The following is a 12,016-nucleotide window of genomic DNA, read 5'->3' on the forward strand; positions in this document are numbered from 1 at the left end:
AAATGCTGAAGACAGATGATGTTTTAATACTCTGCATCTCATTTGCCTTCTGGGTAATCTAAGTTTATTAAATTTACTTTCACATCAAAGGAGTATTTTTTGCGATCAAGTCCATAAACTGCAAGTGTAAGTCAGCAGGCTGCTATATAACTAGAGTTCAACTGGCCCCAAAGTATGATTCAAGATTATGCCATATACCCCACCAATGGGAGAAGCGATCCACCCGAAACAAGATCACACACAGTGTTAAGCTGGGCATCACAAGCACCTTTATTGCATTCCGGAGGCGGCAGGATACAGTCAGATAATGCAGCAGTTTTTTCCATAAACTCAAGAAAAGGGCAACTTTCTGACAAGTTACCGGCGCCTAGTGTCATTCAGATAATTGCATGGTCCAGGCCAGAGAAGCACCAGTTTATATGGCGAGATGTAACCAGACTAAAGATCATTTTCCAGTTCAGAGATGAGGCAGATACTTCACTGCTTCCAAAACAGCTCTGCCAAGGATTATCTTTTTGGCCCAAATTGTTCATCCATCAATGAAAAGCATGCAACCATTTTTGTTCTCCTCCTCAACCCCAACCAAAGAACACCAGGCCCACTCGATTAAAAAAAATATATATATTCTGTTGAAAACAGTAATTTTTCCCAGCTGCACTCTCGCTCAGTCAATCCTCCCACCCCCGGAACATTTAAATATACATCTATGTAAACTGTGACTAACCCAAAAATATTTATAAAACAAACTAAGAAAAGGCGTAAATATCGGTGTTTGGATCTCCCAGATATTCCGGCCTAAACATCAGGTTCTCAGGACTAGTAACAAACTTGAAACCTCCCCTTCCTCTTTGCTCATTGGTCAAGGGTGGGAAGGAGCAAGAGTGATAAGTTCTGAAAGATCCCTTCTGTGTGAAACATCTGTTGCCATTCCAGGCAGCAGAGGGCTATTCCTACAAATAAACAGTTGGCATCACCAAAAGTAGCTAAAACTCCTTCGATCCGTTAAAAAAAAATAATACTATGCTACCTTTGCCATTGTACATCCTGACAGTAAACAGTCAATAAGTGACTTCTACAGAACAAACATGAAAGATATTATGTCCCGCAACTCTCATAAAGTTAAGCGACCTTTGCTCATTCTAAGACAGCAAATATTCCTGGTACATTCTCAATGCTGCTCTTGAGGACGGAGGGGCAACTGGAAGATCATTAGGGGTAGGGCAGAACAGATCAATAATTGAAACTACCCTGAGATGTAGATAATAAATGTAGTCAAAATGGTTCTCAGCCTTTGTCAAGCTCAGAGACTTGTCCCAAGTGCATCTGTTGAATGAAGATGACGACTGAGTTGGTATTCTGTTTTAGCGGTGGCCACTCCTCGGTGTCCTCGTGATGAAGCTGGGCTTGCAGCCACGAAGGAGCCTAAAGAAGGATCCAATTAGATAGCCCCTGTGGCAGCAGTTGAGGAGTGATGTCTGAGGCAGAACTAAGGCTCAATGTGGGGACGGTTCTGTGTTACATTTACAAAGTAAACATAAATGAAACCAAAGACTTAAAAATGGGAGAGCTGTGCTCTTGTCCAAAAATCAGGCACACATCCAAAAATCTGAAATCTTGCTCTTAAAATAAAATACTATGGTCTTAAAAAATGAACCAGCTTCACATCAGACATCTCTACTTGTTCGCTCGTATACCAAACACAAAAAACTTCTAATAGCAACTAAGTTCTCAAATGGCATACATTCCACACTGGCTTCTTATTTACTACCACTAGCTGGGGAAAGATCATATAGACGTCTCTTGTGGAGTATTTATTACATAGACATGGTCTTTCTCCAGCTTTGGCAGCAAAATGTCCAAGAGAATGTACCACTGAAGAGGTGGAACATGCATGCTCACTTGAGCATCCCCACCGTAAAGGCTAAGGGATATACCATTAACATTCATCTAAATAGCAAGAGGTTTGTGCTTTTTTAACATTCAACATGGTCAGATTATTACCTCTTTGGATGCCAAGTAAGCTAGGATTAACAATTTTTCACATGGACAGATTTACGGATTATTTCATCCTATCTGACATATGTTCTTAGACTGATCACTGCCTCTTCAAATACCTCAGTGTGCTCTGGAGGAACAAGTGCAGTTTAAGGTCATGCCTTGTCCTTTTTTTTATTGGGGAGAGATTGATGTTGTCGAACCAGAGAAAAGTAGAGGGGTTAGGTGGAGACGGTGGCTTACTGTGACGCTCTACTCCATTTTGCACTAGGATACCTTCTGCTAAGGCAAACTGCCAATATGCACCAGCTAGGGAAGGCAGCTTACTGAGATGGGCAGTGGCTGTTCCCAGGTCCATGGAAGAGGTATTCCTAATTTCAGTATCGACAACTCTGGAATAGAGCTGGTGGAGTTATTGCCCCCCCCTTAAACTTCTGGATTTTGCTAAGGACACGTCATTTAAGGCCAGACCTCCAAGAATACAGATCGAGGGCGCAGCAAAATAAAAAAAATAGTGCCTCAATAGCAGGCACCCAAGCACCTGCACAACCACCTACCTCTGCACTATCTGAGGGACAGCCGAGCTTGCAATCATACTCTGTCATATCTTAAGACACTTTTATAGGCTTCCTGGGCACAAAACAATCATGGTCAAAGGAAATTGTATTAAATTAAATCATTTCACCTCAGAAACAACCAGGATCTTTTAAAGCAATCCTACCATCCTCGGCCAGATAACGCTTGAAGATGGAACATGACAGTCAATACAGAATACACATGGATTTAAGGGCGCCATGTGCAAGTACAGCCAGTGGTATATGGGGTGAAGAAGACATGACCGGGAATGATAACAGCCTATCCAAAGTGGAACCTCTGCCGCAAAAATCTAGGTATTGAACAAAGACCTTTTAGGGCACGTATGGGAGGAATGAAGGTCTTTGGCTTCACCACTGCTTGCAGACAGGAAAAAAAAGACTATGCTTTTCTAATGAATGCAGGTTAGGATCAAAGGCATGCAGATTACTTAGAAACACATTTACTCGCAGGTTAAATGCCTTTTGCGTCACTGTCGTGTATGGACAGAGAACACAGATTGAGGTGCATAAGTGCATATTCAAAAGGGACAAAACTCCACCACTTCGTCAGTGCACAAAGGCAAGATGAGACAAATTGCATCATCATCACGCACAGGCACAGGCCTTCGGTTTTACAATGATATGTGGTGTAACAAAAAGCATTCAGCTTCAACAATGCCTGCAAGAGCAACAGGTGACTTGTGCATGCAGGAGTAGAACGAAAGCATTGTACTACTACAGTGTACAAGGAAGCAGAACAAATATGCTTCAGCAGTGCATGTGGAAGCAGAACAATGGCCTTCTGCAGCACCAGCTGAATTGGAACAATGTCCCTTGGCTCCACCAGGGCTAGCAGGAGGGCAACAAAGGCCACCTGCTCAACCAGTGCTTGCTGGACAACACAAAAGCCTTAGGTTTCAACAGCACATGCTCGAGTCAAAAGAATAAATCTTCACCCATGCATTCTGGAGCACAGCTAAGGCCTTCTGCTACACCAGTACATGCAGGCGAAAAATAGCCTTCTTCACGAGTAAATATTAGAGGCTTTCTACTCTACTAGTGCTTGCAGATGTCGAACTAAGGTCTTCTGCTTCGCCAGAGCACGCAGTAGCAAAATAAATGCCTTCTAATACACCAAAGCACGGAGGATTGGAACAAAGGTCTTCTCTTTCACCAGTACATGCAGGAGAAAAATAACCTTCTGTACGAGTAAATGGAAGTTTTCTTCTCCACAAGGGCATGCAGATGTTGAATCAAGGCCTTCTGAGTTGCCAGAGCATGCAATAGCACAGTACGTGCCTTATAATTCTCCAGAGGGTTGGAGCAAAAACCTTTTGCTTCACAGTACATGCTGGAGACAAATAATAGCCTTCTTTGCACGTGCCTAGAGGAGCATATTAGAGGCTTTCTTCTCCGCTAGTGCATGCAGACGTAGAACCAAGGCCTTATGTTTAGCCATTCAAGTGGTAGCCTAATAAAGGCCTTCCAAACCCCATGCTCTGGTGTATTAGAACAAACATCTTTTGATACAGCAGTGCGTGCATAAGTGGAGTAAAGACCTTCTGCTTGACAAGTGCGCGCACCACCAGAACAAAGGCTAACTGCTGCAACATGGCTTGTCTGCGAGGGACAAATGTCTTCTGTTTGACCACAGTATGTGGGTTGAGAACCTATCTGGTGTATGCAGGAGGGGAACAAATGCTGTATGAAGTAGAGAAGCAAACCCCCTTTGCTCCCTAGTGCTCAAGGGCGCATTCTGCTTCAATAATAAGCAATGGAGCGGAGCTGCAGCCTTCGGTTCAAAAACCTTTTGCTTCACTAATGCTTGTAAACACTAAAAGGAGAGCACCCCGAGCCAATCGTAACTCATCAAACCAGACATAATTCACCAGCGCTCCACAGTTTGAACGTCAGCTGGAAGGTGGTTTTACATTGACGAGTATACGCATGAGCTGAGCGGCAAGAAATGGGTCCAGGGTGAGCGAGGGCAGGCAAGATGCCCCAGTGTCCGAACTGCTCCTTCAGATCCGTGCAGCGGCGGCAGCCTAGAGGTAGACCTTAGAGACAGTTGTGGAGGCAAGTAGACTAGCATAGGTATGCCGGGCTGTCTATAGTTCACAGCCTGTGGCCCAGGCTTGGATACCCAGCGGATATGGTTAGCGCTTAGTCCTGCTCCTTCTTGCAGGTGAAATCGTTGAACCTCTGTGCAAACGTCTCCGCAACCAGGAGGGGGAACACCAGGCTGGCATCAGCATGGACCTGTCAATGGAGAAAAAGGAAGCGGGTTAGGGAGGAGAAACTGAAATTAAAAGCGGGTCATAAGTCAACACAAAATGACATGCAGTAAGCAAAGAAACTGCGGAACAACAAATGTGCAGTGGCTTCATAGCATACGAAAACTCTAAAAGAGCAGGACTGTATGAACTCTGGCAGCTATACTCACTCCACAAGTATGTGAGGATAATAAAACCTTTGCAGGCTAGAGATTGGGGAATGTATAAGTGGCATGACAGACATCATACAGGCTGATCATTAAAGCAGACTTGTCTGACAGAGCATAGGAACTATTTCTAACTTCACAGGTTAAAGGCTGAAGCAGGGATGTCCGACCATTTACACAGCCCTGTGTGGACTACAAATCCAAGCAGGCATGTTTCATCTAACCCACACCATACACCCGTCCACAAGCGAGAAATCGAGGTAGGAAAGTCTGGCCAGACACACAAAATAATACCCGTCCCAGCCTAGTGAGCAAAGCAGTTATGTCTGATCTGACATACACGGACTACACTCTTCACAGGCTACATGCAAGATGCTTGACCTGCCCGACAATACTCCATTTACATGCTAGAGATCGAAAGAGGCATGTCAGACCTGGCACGCACCACATGTCGTCACATGCTAAACATCAAAATGGGCATGGGTTAGTATGGAGAATGGCTCACCTGTATAACTGTGGAGTGCATGCACCCCTGCTTAAGTTCTCCCAAGCAAGATGTAGTGTTTGGACCCACTACCTGGTGATCATGTGTGCGTGCTGTGGCCTATTCTGGACATAAGTAAGACCAAGAGAGAGGCTCTGTGGTCAGATAGGCACCCTCACAAGTACAAGTCTGACTATTGTCACCTAGCTATGCTGTAGAATGCGGACAGTGATACAGGTTTCAGTGAGCACGTGAGGACTTTCTACTTGTCACATGCTAGAGAAGAGGACCTACTGGCATCTCCCATGCTCTATAATGTGTATACCAGCCCCTTGCAACCAGGACCTTCAGCCCACCATGTGGAATATAGAAGGTGCATATTTAAACATTTATATGGGTAGCAGGAGTGCATGGAGTACGTGTGACCTACTATATTGCATTTTGAGGGTTACTAAATCCAGTGCTGCATAAGATGGAGGAATAGAGAGCCCACATAGGTGGTGTAAATTGGAGGACTCTTAACATTACAGGGATCTTTGCAGTAGGTCAGACTGGAGATTGTTTAGTAGAGGAGACAGTGGGTCTGGTTGATGTTGGGGCATATTCCACCCCTCCTCCACCCCCTTCCCCACCCCCACCATTTCCTAGCCCGTTTTGGTTGGGAGGTCTCTCCACCACAGGTTATGAAGTAGCTGAGTGAGTTAGCCAGGTATCTTTTATACCCTTGTTTTTGGGTTTTTCATGAAAGTTGATTCCCAGCTCTAGTATCCCCCTTTAAAGAAAGGCGCCACGCAACAGGCTTAATTTCCCATCATCCATCAGCACAGGAAGTGACATCACTGGATCTCCCATCATCCACCTGCACCAAAGTGACATCACTGGATTTCCCATCATCCATCTGGATGGGACGTAAAATGACTGGCAAAACAGTCTTTAAAAGAAGAAACCAAGCAAGAAGACTTCAGTTCCCATCAGCACAGGAAATGAGATCATGGCACACTGGACTCCTGACCACACCCAGGACCTACTTAATTACAGCTGCATATATGAACACTCAGCGGGCGCGCCGCTGCTCGTCTGCGGTCAGTGGCAGAAACTTTGCTCCAATCACTGCCCAGTGATACTCTGCAGGAATCCTTAGTTCACTAGACCGCTGATGCCATTCCCTCAATTGCTGCAGCGCCGCACCTCACACCAGGGTAGGAGCTTTCGCCTGTACTGACTGCCAGTTCTGCAGCAGCTTCCCACCTAAACCCCCCAAACAAATACTAACTGTCCCTCAACGCTCCGTCCAAACACACACCACACAAGCACAATCAACGTCTACACTCCCACCCTACACCACACACCATAGCAAATCTGCACGTCAACACTCACTCATATGCATGCTTCTCAACACGCTATCGCTCAGCAAATACACAACCAAAATAAGGGACCTTCTGAGCAGCAACGCACCCTACATTCTCTTCATCACAGACCAGGCTCAATCCCTCATCGACTTACATTACTACAGCAATCCCATCGGGCCACAAGATCGATTGGCAGGACCACCTTCACAACCAAGGAGGAGGACTCATCATAATCTACAAGGAATCCATCAACTGTACAATATCCACAGAGAACGCCACCACATTCATTGAACACCTGCACTTCAAGCTGCAAATTTCCCAAAAATTCACCTTGAACGAAACCATTGCCTACAGACTACCTGGACCACGAGCCACCTTTACCAACTTCTTTACCGACTTTGTCGCTCTGTTTACCATCGACTGCAAAGCCTACACTCTCCTTGGAGACCTCATTTTTCACCTGGAAGACTGTTCCACAGCACTCCTTGAAAGCTTGAGCAACATCGGACTCACCCAGCTAGTCACAGAACCAACAAACACTGCAGGACAAACACTGGGCCCCATCTTCACCACAAGTGACAGCATCAAATGACCGTTCCACCACATAGCTCACATGGACCGACCACTCCCATCATCCTCTTCCAAATCAACACCCCTACCAGGTTCAGCACTCCAAGCCGCAGCTGGAGCAAACTCACAGAAATAGACTGACTCAGCGTCCTCAGCCGAGCCCCACAGACAGCCTCGACAAGGACATTAGCATCTTCAACAACTGGATCAAGAACAGTGCGGACTCCCTCGTATTCCATCAAACCCAACAAGCATAATACATCAAACAAGCAGGCCAGCTGGTACACAAAGACCTCTGAGACACAAAATCACACTGTAAACGGCTACAAAGGAAATGAAGAGGCAGCCACAATACCACCCGCAGAGCTACCTACAAGGTTGCACTCAGACACTATCACCAGCAATTTACAGACACCAAGAAAAAAGCACTAGTGGACAGCATCCAAGGAAACTTTAACAGCTGCAAGGAGATCTACTCGATTGTTAAGGATTTCACCACACCTTCAGCCACTATCAACATTGCCGCCTCCCAACACCTCTACGACTACCTATCCAACTTCTTCCACAGCAAAAATGCAAACATCTACAGTCACTTCGCACACCAACCCAACCACAAAGAACTCGTTGCTAACCTACTCACCACCAACCAAGAAGGCCAAAAAACCCTTACCAGAACCGACACAGAGGCAATCCTGCTGAATATCCACTTAGTGGCCCGAACAGACCTATGCCCCAAGCACATCCATCACATCCGCCAATTTCGCAGATGAACGGAAACTAGCAGAAATCAACACCCCGCTCAAGAAGCCCACAGCGGACCCAAAGCAACATTCGACCCACCTCCCTGCTCCCCTATCCAGTCAAAGTGATTGAGAAAGTCTTTATTAAGCAACTCACAACCGAGGGGCGTAGCTAGCAGCCGATGCGAGCGGACGCAGCCTAGCGAGGCTCCCGTCCTTTGCCCCGTAAATCCGCTCTAATATCCGTAATTCGTAGCGAAATCCCCGTGCATTCGGGTTGATTCCGCCCTAACCATCGGCGTCTGCTCAGGGTTTGTGTCGGGCTTGCAGGCTGCCCGCGTTCGGCGCTGGGGTTACTCCGGACCCGGGGACGGCCGTGCACAACATGGCGGAGTGAGGACGTGACGAGCCCTAACACTCCGGGCGGAGGGGTCCAGAGCTCGGAGATCACCATCCGACACCATCGGAAGGAGAGGGCTGCCCTCAGGGGGCGTCCTGGTGCCCGAGGTCAGCGGAGCGGTAACGGAGGCGCTGAGGAACGAGGTGAGCGCCGGGGCCCGGGGGAGTCCGGAAATCGAGGTCCCGGCTTATGGGCCTGCTCCCCTCTGACGTCGGCGCAGGCTGAAGCGCACACAAGGGACGTGCGGGCGGACCCCTGGGAGGATACCGGGTGAGTGGCCCAACCCGGGTCCCACGTGGAGTACTACCGCGAACCGCCAGAAGTGCCGGGGAAGGGCTGGTGGAGGACGACAAGAGGCCGTATGTGAGAGAGCCCGGCGGCGGGGAGCTGAGCGCGGGTCCTGCTGTGGGGCCCGCCCGCCTTTCCCTGAAGGCCCGGGGGGGGACCCGACTACCGCTCATAAGGCGCACCAGCACTGGGAGGTGCGTCCCTGTCCCAGCGACTCGGCCCACACGGACTGCCGGCTCCCCCACTGTCCAACTCCTGGGGACCTCCGCGGAAGCGGTCATTGGCCTACGGACACTGGGTAAGGCGTGGGGGTGCGCCATCAGTGTGGGGGGACAATAATTGCGAGAATTGAAGCTGTGTACGGCACGGGCCCAGACAGGGAGCTCAATAACCACCCGGGCAGTTGGAAGTCATAGCGGACTAGCGATCCCCAGCCACACAAATGAGCGGCCCAGTTGGTACATAGCGGCGGAGACTGGCTAATCCGCCACGGAGTTGATATCCCAACCCCCCGCTAGTGGAGCTGCATCGTCAGGAGCGCGGAAACGTGCGCACAGACGCCCAACGCACACGCTGCTCTATTGGCGACCCACGGAGTGAGGGGAAGCGTGGTGGTTCGGCACCGGGGTGCGGAGTGGGAACCTCTCCAGGCCGACGGAGGTGGGCGGATCACTGCGGACCCGCGCGGCGGTGGAGGCCGGTTCGGGACAGCCACCCCGCCGCCGAAGTAACGGGAAAGGAACACCCGAGTGAGGCGGCGAGACCCCTGGGACACGGCTACCACTGACCGCTCGACCCGCGACCTGCCCCCACCTTGCAAGTACCGAATCGGCCTAGGAGCTGCGACCGGTTATCCTACCGAAGATCCTACCGGTGACGTCTGACCCCGCTGACCCGGCGGCCGCCGAGGGAGGGCCATGGGGAAACCGAAGGGACCCAAGGGGGAGGCAGGCACAGCTGCGGAGGCCCCGGACTCCTTGCAACCACCCCAGTCGGACTTGCTGGCGATGCAAGACAAAATCCTGGAAGCCATTGCGGCCACGAGGACCGCCCTGCAAGACGACATTGCCCAGGTGTCGACGGGCCTTGGGCTCTTGCGGGCAGATCATGGGAAACTCGCCGACAGGGTCAAAGAAACGGAAATAGCCCTGAAAGAAGTTGTGCCGGGACAGAAAGCTTTGGAAAGTAAACTGACGGATGCCCTGGAGCGTATACAGACTCTGGAGAGGAGAGCGGAGGATGCGGAAAACCGAAGCCGGCGGAACAACGTACGTCTGGTGGGCCTTCCGGAGAAATGTGAAGGGACGGACATACTGGGCTACGTGGACAATTGGCTGAGGACAGTTGTGGCGCCAGAGGGCCTTTCCCCGTTCTTCACGTTGGAGAGGGCGCATCGCGTGCCTGCTCGACCCCCGAAACCGGGACTTCCCCCGCGACCGGTGGTGATTAAAGTACTCCACTACAGGGACAGGGACTGGCTCCTACAGCGAGCCAGAGAAGCGGGACCCTTCCAGGTCGAAAATAGCAGAGTGACACTATTCCCGGACTATACCTATGAAACTCAAAAACAAAGAGCCTCTTTCCTTTCCATTAAAAAAGAACTGCGTACTGAGGGCCTGCAGTACTCATTGTTGTTCCCAGCGAGGCTTCGAATCTCTTTGGATGGGAAAGCGCTGTTCTTCACATCGTCAGCAGACGCCTGGGATTGGTGGGACTCTTATAAGGCAGGTTCAGATGGGGCACGCCTCAGAGCTGCGGAGGAATTCCAACAGAGGTCAGTGAGACGATCCAGGCGGATTCGAAAACGTGACCAACGCCATAGGCGGCCGCCGGAATCACAGACGGCGATGGAACGAAAGGCAGCTCTGCAAGCGGTGCAAGAAGTCTCTGGTGAGCTACCGCCTCGGAGGCGGGAGGAATCGCCTTCGGAGGACAAACGAACAGGATCGGAAACTGAATTGTCGGAAGTGGACAGCACGATGGGCCCGACTGTGACGCCACAAACGGCGGAAGAAGTATTTGGCAGTTAAGGCTTATGCTTGGGGGGGGGGGCTGGTGGTGGCAACCTGGATCGACTGGCGAGCCCGAACACTGGAGCAGGCAGCAGTGAGACTGGTTAATCGTGAGTTTGGATGACTATTGTGGGGCGGAAAAGGACATGGGAGGCGTATTTTGCTGAGGCTACTAGTTAACGCACCCAGAGGCCCCTAAGGCCGCCACAGTACAGACTGTGGAGTAGACAGTTTTGAGAGCACTTTAGCTCTATTGTTTGGACGGGGGCGACTCTTTGTAGTTGGGTCCTGTTCTAGGGGGGGGGGATGTCTAGAGATGTTGGGGTGACTCAGGACAGGGTGGGGAGGGGGGGAGAGGGGCGGAGCGGAGTGGAGATGGCGGGCGGAGGGGAAATGAGAGAATGCAGTTGGGGATGGGGGACGGGGGGGGGGGGGGTTTACTGGTGTCTGGCCACTAAGGGACAGAGTCCTTAGCAAACAGAATCGAGATGATGGATAGTGTGGGTTCCTTAAAATGTGTGTCCTGGAATGTGCGGGGTCTTAACTCAATGACTAAAAGGCACACAGTTCATTCTTACCTGGTCCGCAGGGGGGTCCACATTGCCTTCCTGCAGGAGACCCATCTGACCAAAAAGGAAGGGGCCGCTTTGCAGAGGAGATGGAGGGGGCACTTGCTCTACACCACATATTCCGCATTTGCTAGGGGTGCGCTGCTTTGGATTCGGGCGGGGGTCCCACTCAAGGTCACTAGGCATACTGCGGACCCGGAGGGTCGATTTGTGGCGATTGAGGGGTTACTGAGGGGCCGTCATATAGCGCTTTGCAGCGTCTACGCACCGAACACTGATCAAGCGCCCTACTTCACCAAACTGTCCAAGCACTTAGCGACCTACTTTGCGGGCCCGGTGCTACTGGGGGGGGACTTCATCTCTATTGAGGACACCACATTGGATAGATCTCACCCACCGCTGCATGCATCCCCGGTGCACAGGCTAGCGAGGCATAGACTGCAATGGCAGGGACAATGGGACCTAACTGATGTATGGCGAGCACAACACCCTACTGACAGGGACTATTCCTTTTACTCTTGCATGCATGACCTACATGTACGTATAGATGCGTTCCTCTGCTCTCAACACGTAGTGCCCTTGGTAACCCGCACG

General features: G+C 50.3%; 1 protein-coding gene across 5 annotated transcripts in view; it reads right to left on the reverse strand.

Annotated features, from left to right (window-relative positions):
• Positions 1–246: 246 nt before the first annotated feature.
• The window catches only part of DHPS (deoxyhypusine synthase), a 352,040-nt gene continuing 340,270 nt past the window's right edge, over positions 247–12,016 (reverse strand). For all 5 annotated transcript variants that reach the window (XM_078689208.1, XM_078689207.1, XM_078689203.1 and 2 more), the window contains exon 10: positions 247–4,829. In XM_078689208.1, the coding sequence (XP_078545334.1) occupies positions 4,734–4,829 (96 nt within the window). In that variant the 3' untranslated portion in view covers positions 247–4,733. The remainder of the gene's footprint in view (positions 4,830–12,016) is intronic.

This window comes from Lissotriton helveticus, chromosome 1_1, assembly GCF_964261635.1.
Source record: "Lissotriton helveticus chromosome 1_1, aLisHel1.1, whole genome shotgun sequence".
Lineage (NCBI taxonomy): Eukaryota > Metazoa > Chordata > Amphibia > Caudata > Salamandridae > Lissotriton > Lissotriton helveticus.